The sequence below is a fragment of the Acipenser ruthenus genome, chromosome 21 (assembly GCF_902713425.1).
Source record: "Acipenser ruthenus chromosome 21, fAciRut3.2 maternal haplotype, whole genome shotgun sequence".
Taxonomy (NCBI): domain Eukaryota; kingdom Metazoa; phylum Chordata; class Actinopteri; order Acipenseriformes; family Acipenseridae; genus Acipenser; species Acipenser ruthenus.
The window spans coordinates 3,125,819-3,139,120 of NC_081209.1; the positions used below are offsets into that span (position 1 = coordinate 3,125,819).

A 13,302-nucleotide genomic window follows, 5' to 3' on the forward strand; every position below is an offset into this window, starting at 1 on the left:
GTACATTTACTGGAATTGTAAAGATGACGTTTTTGAAAATATCAGCAATATAAATTGATCAAACACTATGTGCACACCGCAAGCACAGGATCGGATTGGTTTGTACGTATATTTTAATATCCATTTCATATGAGAACCCGTCCCAGTGTCTAATGTAAACGTCATATACATGGCATGCACGGACATCACAATCAGATGTGGACATATCTATCTATCAATTATTATTATTATTATAAATATGTTGATTATAATAAGTACACAGTCATTAACAATAAATATAAAAACGGTGTTTATGTATTCATTTACGAATGTATGCGTACTTGTTTTTATACAAAAAATAAATAAAAAAACCCTGTCTCTTTAAGAACAGAGGAGGGCGGAAACAACTGCAGGTCCGTGTTCATTTAAATGCCCCTTCTGTGGAGCAGCCTGACGCGAGGCTCAGAGCGCTATCCGAAGCGGCATGCAAATACATGATTTCCACTTTTCATCCAAAACTTCCTGGGGACCGTGTTTGTCGTTGGGATTTTTTTAGGTCGCACTGTTTTTATTTTATTATTACATTTTTTAACACAATTCAAAGATATGGATTTGCACATTTTGGATCATAGACTGAGAGTGACTAGCATCTGCAAGGACGGTTTGGTGAATTTCACCCACTCGCTGATCAAACTCATGTTTCTCCGGAACAAAACGAGGTAAGCATTCGTCGTTGTGGATTTATTCAGGTCGCAAGTTAAAGTCTTGCTATTTTTATTTCCCAAATCGGACGTTTGCGAGTTCAGAAAGTAGGTTGCTACTGAGTTGCGCCGCTTAATAAGTATGTTACTTCAGCGCATCACTTACCAAACTGTCAGTGAGTGAACTGGGCCTCTAAATCATCCGCGAAGAAATTTCTAGAATACAAGAAAAACGGAAAGGCGCTGTTAATATTCGAGGGACTCGGTTTTAAACGATTTACTAAGTTATTCACTTCATGGTCACGTGACAAGGGTTACAAAATGTGTGTGTGTTTTTTTAATATACCAGACACAAGTTTACTTTGCAAAGCCAGGATTGGTAGATGATGTATGGGTGTGTTCTATGGGTAGTCCTGCAAGGTGGAAGCGGTTTAGTCATCAAAGGGCTCTCTTTAATATACTTGGCTGTCTGTTGCAAAAAAAAATAAGCATGCACGGGCTGCATTTCATATTGCACCTTGTACTGCGCTTCACATACTCTGCAAAGTGCTGTGAGGCGTTTGACATGGAATGCGCTACATGTACTTTCAATGAAACTCCTAAAGTTTAATTTTTAACACATGCCCTAAATAAAACTCACGTCCGCAGAACGCATTCCCAGTAAACATTTCGGAGGCCAAAAAACCCCCCCTGCTTGTGTGAATTGGACTCTAGACGCGTTTTAATTTGCGTGTCTCCCAAGTTCACAAACATTTGATATGGTAAAGTCATGTGAACTAGTTAAACTGCAGGTTTACCATGTAGCTGTCGCAGCATGGAGCGTATTAGTGTGTGCGGGAGAGAGAGAGCACAGCTAAACTGGCAGAAGTCTGATGGCTGCTTGTGTGGCAATGTTTAGCAAGTCCCTGGAAATCCTCTGTTATGTATTATTATATACAGTGTTGAATGGCCCCCTGCTGAACACTCCTAACACCTGGCTACTACGGGGAAGCCTGGGATCCCTGTGGTATTTCAATCTGTCTTCCAGGCAGCTTAGTGCTTGTTCCAGGTCCATCCTCTGGGAGCATGGGCGACTTACTGAGCAGTGCATAGGGAGACCCACAGGGACCGAATGTGTGCAGCCCAACTACCGATTGCATGATCATTAAAAACATTCCTTTGGTGCAAATACTTGACAGTCAGTGAAAGGACCAGTCGGGTACACAGATGTTTTTGTGTGACGGCTGTGTGGAGGTGCTGCAGAGTCGTCGGAGGTGCTTCGTTACTGTGCGCCTGCAGGCAGATCAGGTAGTTCAACAACATGTTTACTGCTCCGCAGCTTTGTTAGAAGCAGCCCCGTTTGTCACAGTGGTGGCATCCTCCCACGTGTCTGTGCACAGGAAGAGCACCATGGAATACTGATGACTCCAGCACTGTATCTGAGCCACCTTCACTGCAGTTCCACTAGACCCTTCCCTGCCCGCTCATCTCTCATCTCAGTGGCGTACCTACGCTCTCTTTGGCTGCCTTTTTATATCATTGTTCTTACTCGGTTGTCGCTACTGTACTGTGCTGCCCATGTGTCCTCATTACCCCCATACTGTTTGCCACTGATAACCTGTCCGATAAGAGACTTCAGCGTCTGTTGCCACCACAGTAATGCAGCACCTTATGAAACTTTGGGTTCAAGCGTACAGTACAGTGTCCCCCCTCACCTCCTGAGTTTGGTGAAGGTGACGGGGATGTGCATGGCAGATTTCGTGCATACAGTACAGTGTCCCCCCTCACCTCCTGAGTTTGGAGAAGGTGACGGGGATGTGCATGGCAGATTTCGTGCATACAGTACAGTGTCCCCCCTCACCTTCTGAGTTTGGAGAAGGTGACGGGGATGTGCATGGCAGATTTCGTGCATACAGTACAGTGTCCCCCCTCACCTCCTGAGTTTGGAGAAGGTGACGGGGATGTGCATGGCAGATTTCGTGCATACAGTACAGTGTCCCCCCTCCCCTCCTGAGTTTGGAGAAGGTGACGGGGATGTGCATGGCAGATTCAGTGCTCAGTTTGTTGCAGAACGAAGGCCAGCTGGAACGATGCAGCCTGTGATCCTGGAACAATGGGGATCTTGGTACTCGCCTGTGTGGACACAGTGTAGGAAGTGTCTCTCCCTAATGAGCCTGGGAGACTGGCGCCCTTGACCTTCCCCCTTGTTCGTTTGTGCTGAGCTGCAGATTCCCTGTCATGCTGGCTGGCTCGATCGTTCATCCATGCTTCAGGAACAAAACCAAAAAACTATTTTAGTTCTTTTAGTTAGGTGTCTGGTTACTGTATTAATTAGGTCAGGTAAAACCCCATTCAAATTCTCTTTTTTAAAATGAAAAAATGAAAACCCATTTACTGTACAGGTGGCTAGTCGTCTTCACAACTCTCTCCCTCACTGAAGTGAGTGAGGGAGAGAGCGGGAGGCTAAAGCTTAGCAGTATCATTGATTCAAGTCACAACCACCAAGAGAGGCTGCTTTTGTAAAACAACATGCTGAAAGAGTGTGCCTCAGCCAGCACAGAACAGAGGGAGACTATTGGGATATTATTCTCTACGCCAGAGAACGGTCTGACCCAGTTACACATGAGAAATGAACCACACAGTACTCGGGATAGGAATACAAATGAAGTAAAATGAAGGAAAATATATAAATATATGATTTTTTTTTCCTACACTACCAAGTGTACCTTTTTTAATCCAAGACAAACAGGAAATCAACTCCACTAAGCTCCCTCTGACAGGAAGCCCTACTGTTAGGAAGTATAGTTCCAAGTGGGGTCAGAGGGCAACAGGAAGTGGCAGGGCGGAAAGGACGAGGGCTTGCTGAGTTAGCGATTCAGAGGGAGCGATTGTTCATCTCCCTGTGAGGAAATTAAACGGGCCCTTTATGCTGAGTAAGAGCTGCAGCAGAAACACACACCCAGTAACAGCTGTGCAGTAGAAACATACCTTGCAGAAGATCTACCGAGACCTGCTGTTTTCTCCTATGGCTTTCTTTAACTGGTCTGTTCTCATTCTGCTCAGCAGCGTGGAGTTTCTATGAGGCTCTGCTGCTGGCAGCACCTGCACGATTCAGCCGTGTTGAAGGAGTGTTTTCAGTAGGACTGTTGCTCAAAGTAAATTAGCACGTAGGGATACTTGGGCCTGAAATGACCCTTTTTGTAAATCAGGCTGGGGTTTTGAATCCTCACTGAGCAGAGAGGTATAGTTCTTCATTTTAGCTCTTTGAAATCAAAGACCTTTTTAATGGCAAGTGGCCCATTTATGGATCTGCCCAAAAAAGGCTGACGGTTTAGTCAGGTGGGAATCAATAATAAGCATTGATTAGCGTCTCTTGATTGAACCTCGGCAGCAGTTTGACTTGCATGTCCTGGTTCATCAAGAACATTCCCTTTTTAAAATAGATGAGGGGCTTGAATCCCAGCTGAAAGAGGAGCCATGCTCTGTACACGTGTTTATATTCTGTGGTCATACTGTAATCTGAACCTTACCAGGGCTGATAATTACCTCCAGGGCCAACAGTCATCAAAACATGTTCTAAACAACTTGAATCCTGTTGCCCTGATTGTTTTGAATGCACTGGCCTCCGTGCCCTGACAAAATATTTCATTTAAAAAAAAAAAAAAAAGCCCTGGATATTTCGCAGACTGTGAGGTGTTGACAGCAGGGTTCTCATCTGTTTCCCCTGGATCGCCCGGGTTTTGATGAAGGTGTCCCAGAAATTCAGTATGCCTTCCCCTTGACATTAAATGCTGTTGATGTACAGTACTGTACCATATCACTGCAGAGGCCCAGTCTGTACAGTATTCACAAGCTACCCCAGAGCCTGAATCCCTGTCCCCATGGTGCTGAGAGCCACAGTAAACTCTCCCTGTGTTTTTTTAGGTGTAAATTCTTCAGCCTGACTGAGACCCCAGACAATTACACAGTGGTGTTGGACGAGGAAGGATTTAAAGGTAAAGTACTCATTTTTTTTTTTTTTTCCTGTGTAGTTATGTAAGAATTTCCTGCTGGTTTGGCAAGGAGCATCATAAGCATCTTAAAACAGCTGATATAATTAAAAAAACAAATGGACTGCTATTTTAAACTTACAGGCTTATTTTTGTAACCCTCATTCATTAAATTATTAATGGGACAGACACTTCAAATTTCAAAAGCGCGGTCCAGTCAAGTAGGCTACTTTGATATGAAATACTAAATAATTATTCTTGATTAAAAACCATATTGTTCTAAAAACAAATTTTCGATGTGCACTTACAGGAGAAGGCTTTTGAGGTCTTCAAAGCTAGTGTATGTAACCGTGCCGGTCTAATCAATAAACCGTTTCCACTTCGTCCTCCAAGTCATTTTATTGTAGCGATGGAGTCACACACTCGATTTCATTGGGCTAATTTGCACGTGTGATGTTAACCCCGTGTAGGGACATGCAGGAGTGTTCTCCTGGGTGGGCTCGGCACACAAACTCTCTCTGAGATTCTTTGTTTCAGGCTTTCACTTATCCAATACAAAACAGTTCATTTTGGGCAGGGGGGGTCCCTAAAATATTCCCCAAATTAGGAAGCTGTTCATTTCCACACTCCCAGTGTGAATCGGCTACTAATCAAACCCTTCTAAAACCTGAAGTGAAAGGAGAACGCACGTCCTCCGTCACAATGTCAATGAAGGGCTGCTCGCTGTACTCCAAGGGGGGTGGAAATATTACTGTAAAAGGAGGACCCAAAGCTAGAGAGTCTCTTCAGGCACACGGATACAGAAATAGCTGCTCGAGACCTCCATAAATCACCTTTGTGTTGACCTGTGATGCCAGCTTGTATCTGGGGTAACTGTAGATGTCGCGGGGGCACGACGACTGGCAAACAGCAGTAACCAGAAAGCCTTCTGCATGATATTCAACCAGAAAACTGGCTTTTGAATAGTAATCTGCTGACGCCAGGCACGGGAGTCATTGTCTATTGAATAGATTTACAGTGAAGCTGCTAAGGGTGCAGTTCTCTGTTTAGTTTCTATATAGACAGACGTCATACCTCGGTAATTGCTGTGTGAGTTTCTTTAGTGCTCAGTGCACTTGTGTTTTTCCTTTTTCAGTAAGTTTTAAGTGTGCTTTTGTGTATGATGTACCGCATTCATCTTCCCATTCATTGTTGATGGATGTTGTAAATGAATACAGTGGTTGAGACAATGCATGCTTTCTTGTAATGTGCTCTTCGAAATGTGCACATGACGGGACACGTGGGAACATAACCCAACTGTATAAATGGGTAATTGTATGTAAAAAATAATGTGGTATCTTGTAAATTGTAAGTCGCCCTGGATAAGGGCGTCTGCTAAAAAATAAATAATAATATGCCCAGGAGAAAATATTGGATGCCATTTATATTACAAACCCTTCTCTTTGGTATTCTCTTGCCTGTTTTGTTTTGTTTTGTTTTAAATCTGCTTTGTAGTGATTTTAAATGACAAAACCGACCTGTAAAATGTTATATAATATCTCCAAAACATTTTTCACTGCCTCCCAGCCCTTTGGCTACCAAAACTGTTGCTCAATCCTGTGCTGCAGTATTACTTTACAAAACAGCAAGCTTGCATGCGCGCACGCACACACACACTGACACGCACACACCGACACGCACACACGGTTAGAACATCAAGTCTGACGTTCATTCTGCTTTTAGAACGTAAACACAAACGTGACCCTTTGCAGAGGCTGAATGAACAGTTCCATCAGAACGCTCACAGGTCAGATCGAGTTTCCAGTGACCCTGAGCTGCCCCCAGACCTGAGTGACAGCTGAGCGGGTTTGCAGGGGAGCAGGTGGCTGCTGTGGCTCCTCTGCCTCGGCACACCGAGAGAGGCTGAGGATTGACTAGGAGGGTGCAAAATACCTGATTCCCCCAGATTGAGAAGCTTGATTAAACGCCACCCTCCTGCTTTAAACCTCGCTGCCTGATATCTGTTTATGTGTTTAAGACCAGCCTGCTATTCTGTTTTACACCTCTAGAGGGTGCACGCATGCAGAACAACAGTCGGGAGCACGCTGTGACTGTTTACTCAATGTATGGGAGAGGGGCGGTGGGTTTAAAACAGCATGGTTTTTTTGCAAAAGGAAGCTAATGAAGGTGAAACTGAGCTGCAGTGGAAATGGGAGGTTGCTACTTTTGTCTTTCTAAATTACAGCGAAATACAAGCGGGCAAAGTTTAGCTGAAGAAGTGTTTAATAGTTCTGGGTGTTTGCCAGATTTCTGGATTGCTCTGTGTGTGTTTGTCTGTGTCTCTCTCTCTCTCTCTGTCTGTGTGTCTCTCTCTCTCTCTCTCTCTCTCTCTCTCTCTCTCTCTCTGTCTGTCGGATCCTGCTCTCATTCCCAGTCTCTCCTGCCTGTCTCTGCAGAGCTGCCCTCGTTGGAACACCTGCAGGTGGAAGGCGCCACCTGGCTGCCACTCAATGTGGTCTCCAACGGCAACGCCTCCAGCAGCTCCCAGGCCGTGGGGGTCACCAAGATCGCCAAGTCCGTCATCGCTCCGCTGGCAGAGCAGCACGTCTCGGTCTTCATGCTGTCCACCTACCAGACTGACTTCATCCTGGTTAGACCTGCATCTCTCGGTCTCTCTCACTCATGTGTATTCTCCTCTCTCTAGTTCTGCAGGGATAGAAATAAGCCTCCCATTACATAGCAGTTTGATCCAATCCTGGTTTTGCTATTGTATGACCCTGATAGCAGCTGTGGACATACCACACCACATCACAATCCCAGATGGTTAGACATTTATAGCTCTGTTATTTGCATTTTTTTTTCCAAAAGTAATTTAATTTGTGATGAACAATTTTTGGGAAGAGCATCAAACATATTTCTACAGTCTGCAGATATTTGGACTTTCCCTTTTTCTTTGCTCTCCTTGCTGCTAGTTTTGTCTTTACAAAGCTGTTCAGTTGGACCCCCTGCTTCTCACTCTTGTTTTGTTCTTGCGGTTTACTCTGCCAAACCGACTGTTGATCAGCTCTCCACCATTTGTGTGTGTATTGTGAGATCGCCCCGCCTCCTTGTGGTCTCTCGCTCGCTCGCTCTCTCTCTCTCTCTCTCTCTCTCTCTCTCTCTCTCTCTCTCTCTCTCTCTCTCTCTCTCTCCATGTCTTATTAGCATGCTGTGACAAACACTTTCCACAGCAGCACTATTTGCAGAAAGAAACAGAAATGATCAGCAGAAATATACAGTTCGTAGTATCTTAACGGCAAAGGATGGAGATGAGCGGAGGCCCTCTGAAGAGTAGAGGGGCATTAAGATAAAGCACAGATCTGTTTAGTTAATTAGTTGGCGGCCTTTAAAATTATTTTCCTGGCTCAAGCAATTAATGGTGTGTAGGAAGTGTTTCCATAACAAGGTGCTTTGGAATTCTCTCAAAGCAAAAGCTCAGATTAGGTAGCAAGTCTCGCTAGCTGCAGATAGTTTTAAAGAAAAGAAGGTTCTGTTGCACTTTGCAAAAATCTGTGAACATTTTTTTTTTCAATTTCATTGTTTATAAAAAAAAAATTGTAAAGGAAGATGAGATTATTGTAATTTCAAACAAGCTTGTTTCTTTTATGGCCACCTGATGGACAGCGTTCCAAAAGCATGTGTACATTTTTAGACACTGAAGTTTGTCAATGAAAACAACAATCAGTTCTAGATTAACGCCACAAAACCCCAACAGTGGTGACTCTGTGAGTGTGCCGCCCCTCAGTGTGTGGAGCCCCTCCTATACTGGCAGCAGGAAGGTGTATAGATGGGGAGACTGCTGAGTGACTGTGCTGTTTCCTTCAGGTCCGAGAGAAGGACCTGCCTGTGGTCATCCACACTCTGGAGGAGGAGTTCAAGATTTACCGGGAGGAAGAGGGCGAGCCCGTCCCAGTGCACAGCAAGGACATGCAGAATGGCTTCCACAAGAACGGGAAGGAAGGTGAGGAGCCCCGAGGACAAACTGAAGCAGGGCTGGAAATTAGACTTTGAGCCATGCTGGACTGAATTAAAGTGTACGGATCGCAGACTCGAGTTATAACCTGGAATCACTCCCACTGCTGTGCAATGGACGGCAGAGCTCTGTGCCTCTCTGGATGACTGCATTCAACCCTTTAATCTTTGAAGGAGGGACAGGCAATATTTTAACATGCATCGCCTTGCTGTCGCCTCCCGGTTACTGTATCATTACTGATTGAGTGCTTTTTAATTCCTGTTTGACTGAAGTCTGTCTTCTCAGCAGTGAAGCTGACAGTGCACCCAGTCCTGAGCCCACAGAACCAGTTCTGTGTGATGAGTCTGGACCCAGACACCCTGCCTGCAATAGCCACCACCCTCATCGACGTGCTGTTCTACTCTAACAGGTGAGTCCTGCCCGGCACCAGGGGCGGGGGGGCTCAGGGGGCCATGCCCCCCCCCCCCCCCAAGTTTAGATTCCAGATGGAGATGAGAAATCAATGACAAATCATTAATAAGTAAAGTTTTAAACGCAAAAATCAAACTATAACATTTCTAAGATTTGTATGTTTTTTGCAGATTCTTACCAGCGATGGCACCCGTTAGCAACCCCCTTTGTAGGGTCCCTTTTTGCGAAGCAATTTATTTGATTTGGCAGACCTGTCCTGTTTCGGGTGTATGTTGAGTCCTCTGGTTCTTCTCCCTGTCATGACAGTTCTGTGAAGGATGAAGCTCCTCCCACTCAGGGGCTGGACTATATCAAGTTCTTTTCCTTTTCTCTGATTGATGGCTACATCTCCATCGTCATGGATACCGAAACTCAGAGACGGTGAGTAGGGCTGCGAATACCTATTAGAAATGTTTCCTGTGCATGCAAACATCCTGGGGGGGAAATAGAATTGACGTAGAAGGTGAGAAATAACATTAGCAAGTTTGAAGAAGCAAAACAGAAAATTGCGAAATATTTTTTTGTTCTACATTTTACAGGAAATAACTAATAGTTCACAACAAACTTCTTAAATGTGTAAACACGCCACAACTAGAACCCCCTCTAGTGGTGCATCACTAGAACTGTCTCTTCCAGGACTGCTTGCAATGCACACAGCACTGTGTGCTGTAAATCAGATGTTAAATAACTTGTACTGTCCCTGTTTGCTACAAGACATTTCTGTGTTGCAGGCGGCAGATGCTGCTGGAAATTCTAAGCTGTGCTCTTGTATCGCGTGCAGGTTTCCGACCAATCTCTTGTTTACCAGTTCCTCTGGTGAGCTCTGGAGAATGGTGCGCATTGGAGGGCAGCCGCTAGGCTTCGGTGAGTGCAACTTCTCTGGGACATCCTGGTAACATCTTCACTTATGTCTTATCAGCCATTACAGGTATGAAATGTACAGATCCCAATAATTTCAAGATCTCTGTGAACAATGTCAAGCCGCTGATTTTGGACATCTGTTACAAGGGTCTGCAGGTCATGCAACTTGCAGTTCATCGTCTGTGCTGTTGTGGTCTGTGTCTTGATTACTGCTCATTTGAATCTGATGACATTTTGCATGGGTGATTTTCATATGCCGTAGACATGCTGTGGGAGTGTTGTTGTGTCATTAACTTGCTTCTCTTCCCTTCCCCTCGCTGTGCTCAGACGAGTGTGGGATTGTTGCTCAGATCTCCCAGCCGCTGGCAGAGGCAGACATTTCTGCCTATTACATCAGCACCTTTAGCTTCGACCACGCATTGGTAAGATTGTCTCTTCACTCCTTTCTGTCACTGCCACTGTGATATTGTTATACTGTGATCGGTATTGAAATCCAGGTCGCTTTAATTAAAACCTGGTGTTATTTCTAAAACGACAGTTTAGTTAAAGAATAATTATCCGTCCTAGACTGGCAGGCTAGGCTACACAGGAAAACACAATTGGAAAACTAAATTAGTAGTAAAAGTTTTGTGAGTAACGCAGGAGGACTGTTGATAACATTTCTATTGTGAAGTAGTCTTTTGGTGTGTGTGTTCAGTTTTATGACACTAGATGGCAGTGTAGCTCACATATTGAACACCAAAGCTGTGTCTGGATTGCAGAGTCAGCCCACATCGCCTCTTTCGGTCAGAAATGTTTCTCTATGTGTGATGTAAGATCAGAATGTTTCTTGTGTCACTGACTCTAAGCACACCAGCCAAACCAGTGATGTGTGTGTAATCATCACTGTGCAATACTGCATTTATTGTAAAACCATGTTTTGTAACGTACAGTTTTACATGGCATGGCAATCTGGGTATTTTTGCCACCAGTCATGTGCCTCCTTGTCCCATGAGGTTCTCCAGTGCTGCAGATCTGGAGTCCTGCAGGAACCGTGAATAGACAGAGTTAGAAATGGATGGAATAGCCGAGCAGGTGAAGTAGCACAGCTGTGTCCAAAAGTTTTGCACCCCCCCCCCCATAGAATGAACTCATTTTGCTTCATAAAGTCGAATGAAACCTGCTGAAATAATGTTACGTTAACATATTGAATTACATGCCGCTTTGTATTCTCCATGTACTTCATGAAAAAAACTGACCCATTGAAAAATGTGACATTTCAAAATCGAACATGAAATACTGTACTATTAGGTAGACTTTTGTGATATCATTTTTATTACATGATGTTCAATTAAGAGATCTAAAGTCTGTTCATTTATCATCTCAATCCAGAAATTCTAGGTGATGCAAAACTTTTGGCCATCACTGTAGGATCTAAAACACTGGGAACATTTTTTTATATATATATATATATATATATATAAGTCTGCTTTGAAATGTGTTCCCCCAGTAAGGGCGACTGGTGTGCTAACAAGGGATGAGCCTTGATGGGCTGAATATCCTCATTCCCGTACGTATTGTAGTAGAACCACTACCCTCTAGGACACCGCCTGTCTAACAGCTCAATTGTATAAAACACTCTTTTTTTTTTTTTTTTTTTTTTTTTTTTTTTTTGGAAGTGTTTAGCATTCTAATGATTATTGGAATTAGGAGTAGCTCAGTTGCATCCTGTTGCACTGTCATCATTTTGATTTATTTAAAGAAAAGTAGAAGGCATTAAAGAGTGGTATTGAAAATACAGCCCCTTGCATCTCTTAAAATGCACCAAACGCACACACATCCATTTTTCAGCCTGTTCCCTGAGCTCATGCTCTGCTTTGCCCCCTGGCAGGTTCCTGAGGAGGATATTGGCAGTGTGATCGCCATGCTGCAGCAGCAGAGACTGGAGGTTGTGAGCTGACCAGCTCCTTCACACAGAGAGAGAGACTGAGAGAGCGAGACTGAGAGATCGCCTCCTGGGGGGCTGGGGGTTGCACGGCAGAGCTAAGATAATTATTAACCTTTTGCCGCAGCAAGCCTTCAGCCCTGCCTTGGAGGAGGAGAGAACACTAACGTGGTCAACCCTTTCCACGTTGAAAGATGGTCACGAGCCTTTTTGCATTGGGTCACTGGTGTGGTCTTCCTTTCTTTTAATGAGATGGAAATTTGGATCTGGTTACATCGTGGGGATGCACTGGGCAGGATGTTTAATGGCAGGATGTAAATATTAGCAATGAACCAAAAAAAAAAAAAAAGCTGCCGTGCTTTAATCCAACCCCAGAAGAGGGATCTGGTGCTGTGTGTGTTTTATTGGTGCTGAAATAAGGAGGAACCCAGAAATTCCAGCTGCGCAGATAAGCAGAGCCCGCATGGAAACTGGGAGAGAGCTTCCTTTCCACTGGGCTGCCCCAGAGAATCTGGAAAAAGAAATAGAGACTAGAGGAAACCGTGTGAAGTTGACAAACGTTTCTCCGAAAGCTGCCTTGAGTTCAGGATGGCGAGTTTAAAGTTCTGGTCAGAATATCACAAATCGACGCACTTTATTTTGACCCAAAGCAGTAGCTGGTTTCTGAATTGCCACTTTTTTTTTTTTTTTTTTTTTTTCCTCCCACAGCTAATGGTGGCAAACCTTGTTTCCCCACAGCTGGCAGGGGTTATGCGAATCAGTTTTTTGTACTAATTTTTATACTTTATCGTGGTCTTGTGGGCCACGTTTATTGTGCCTACTTGATTGTATTTACAATGACACTTGATTTGAAATGTATTCTTCTGAAGTCTCACTATGCTGACCACAGATATGCACATGTTTTTGCTTCTCTAGCCATGGCCCGAACTCCACGCTTAAGGAGTTCCTATTGAGGTTGTATTGCTTAAACTTAGTGACTAATACTGACCCATGGCAAGCATTATTTGAATTTTGTAACTATATAGATAGTGTAGTATTTGTAATTTTGAGATTCAGTTCAGAAGTCGAAATTCTCAGTCTTCCATCAGCAGTTCTGAGGAGCAGTGGTCCACATTGAGACTCCCCTGAAGGATCCTAACTGCACTGAAAAGCCTGGTCGATGTGTGGATACAACGTTGGAATGGGTCGTTTGTTAGAAGCTGCTCTCTGTATGAAAGTTTCACTTGTGCTGTTTTGTTGGTTGGTGAGTTTCTGCTGAACAGCACAGCAATATCTACCCAGTGTGCTTTAGGGTTTCAGATCCACTGCAGAGGTGTCATATTTGTTTCTGTTTGTATAATTGCAGATTTTTGTACAATAACAAAACAAAAGTATTATGTACAACGTTTGTAACGATGCTGCTTTGTTCATTAAAGAATGTTGAATTTA

The 13,302-nt window shown here is 44.0% G+C and overlaps 1 protein-coding gene across 2 annotated transcripts; it reads left to right on the top strand.

Annotated features, from left to right (window-relative positions):
• Positions 1-401: 401 nt before the first annotated feature.
• On the top strand, positions 402-13,302 carry LOC117963196 (cytosolic arginine sensor for mTORC1 subunit 1-like). 2 transcript variants are annotated; one of them, XM_034902320.2, is made up of 9 exons: positions 402-698; positions 4,584-4,654; positions 7,084-7,277; positions 8,492-8,627; positions 8,928-9,048; positions 9,357-9,470; positions 9,871-9,953; positions 10,278-10,372; positions 11,821-13,302. In XM_034902320.2, the coding sequence occupies exons 1-9, from the start codon at positions 586-588 to the stop codon at positions 11,887-11,889; spliced, it is 996 nt and encodes a 331-aa protein (XP_034758211.1). In that variant the 5' UTR covers positions 402-585; the 3' UTR covers positions 11,890-13,302. The 2 variants fall into 2 exon arrangements, with proteins under 2 accessions (XP_034758211.1, XP_034758210.1); XM_034902319.2 differs by having other exon boundaries at positions 403-698; positions 8,925-9,048.

Excerpts from the sequence above, each read along its gene's own strand:
- LOC117963196 (XM_034902319.2), top strand. The coding sequence starts at position 586 with ATGGATTTGCACATTTTGGATCATAGACTGAGAGTGACTAGCATCTGC. Across the intron at positions 9,954-10,277 it reads AGGGCAGCCGCTAGGCTTCG|ACGAGTGTGGGATTGTTGCT; the intron begins GTGAGTGCAACT and ends CGCTGTGCTCAG. Across the intron at positions 10,373-11,820 it reads TTAGCTTCGACCACGCATTG|GTTCCTGAGGAGGATATTGG; the intron begins GTAAGATTGTCT and ends GCCCCCTGGCAG.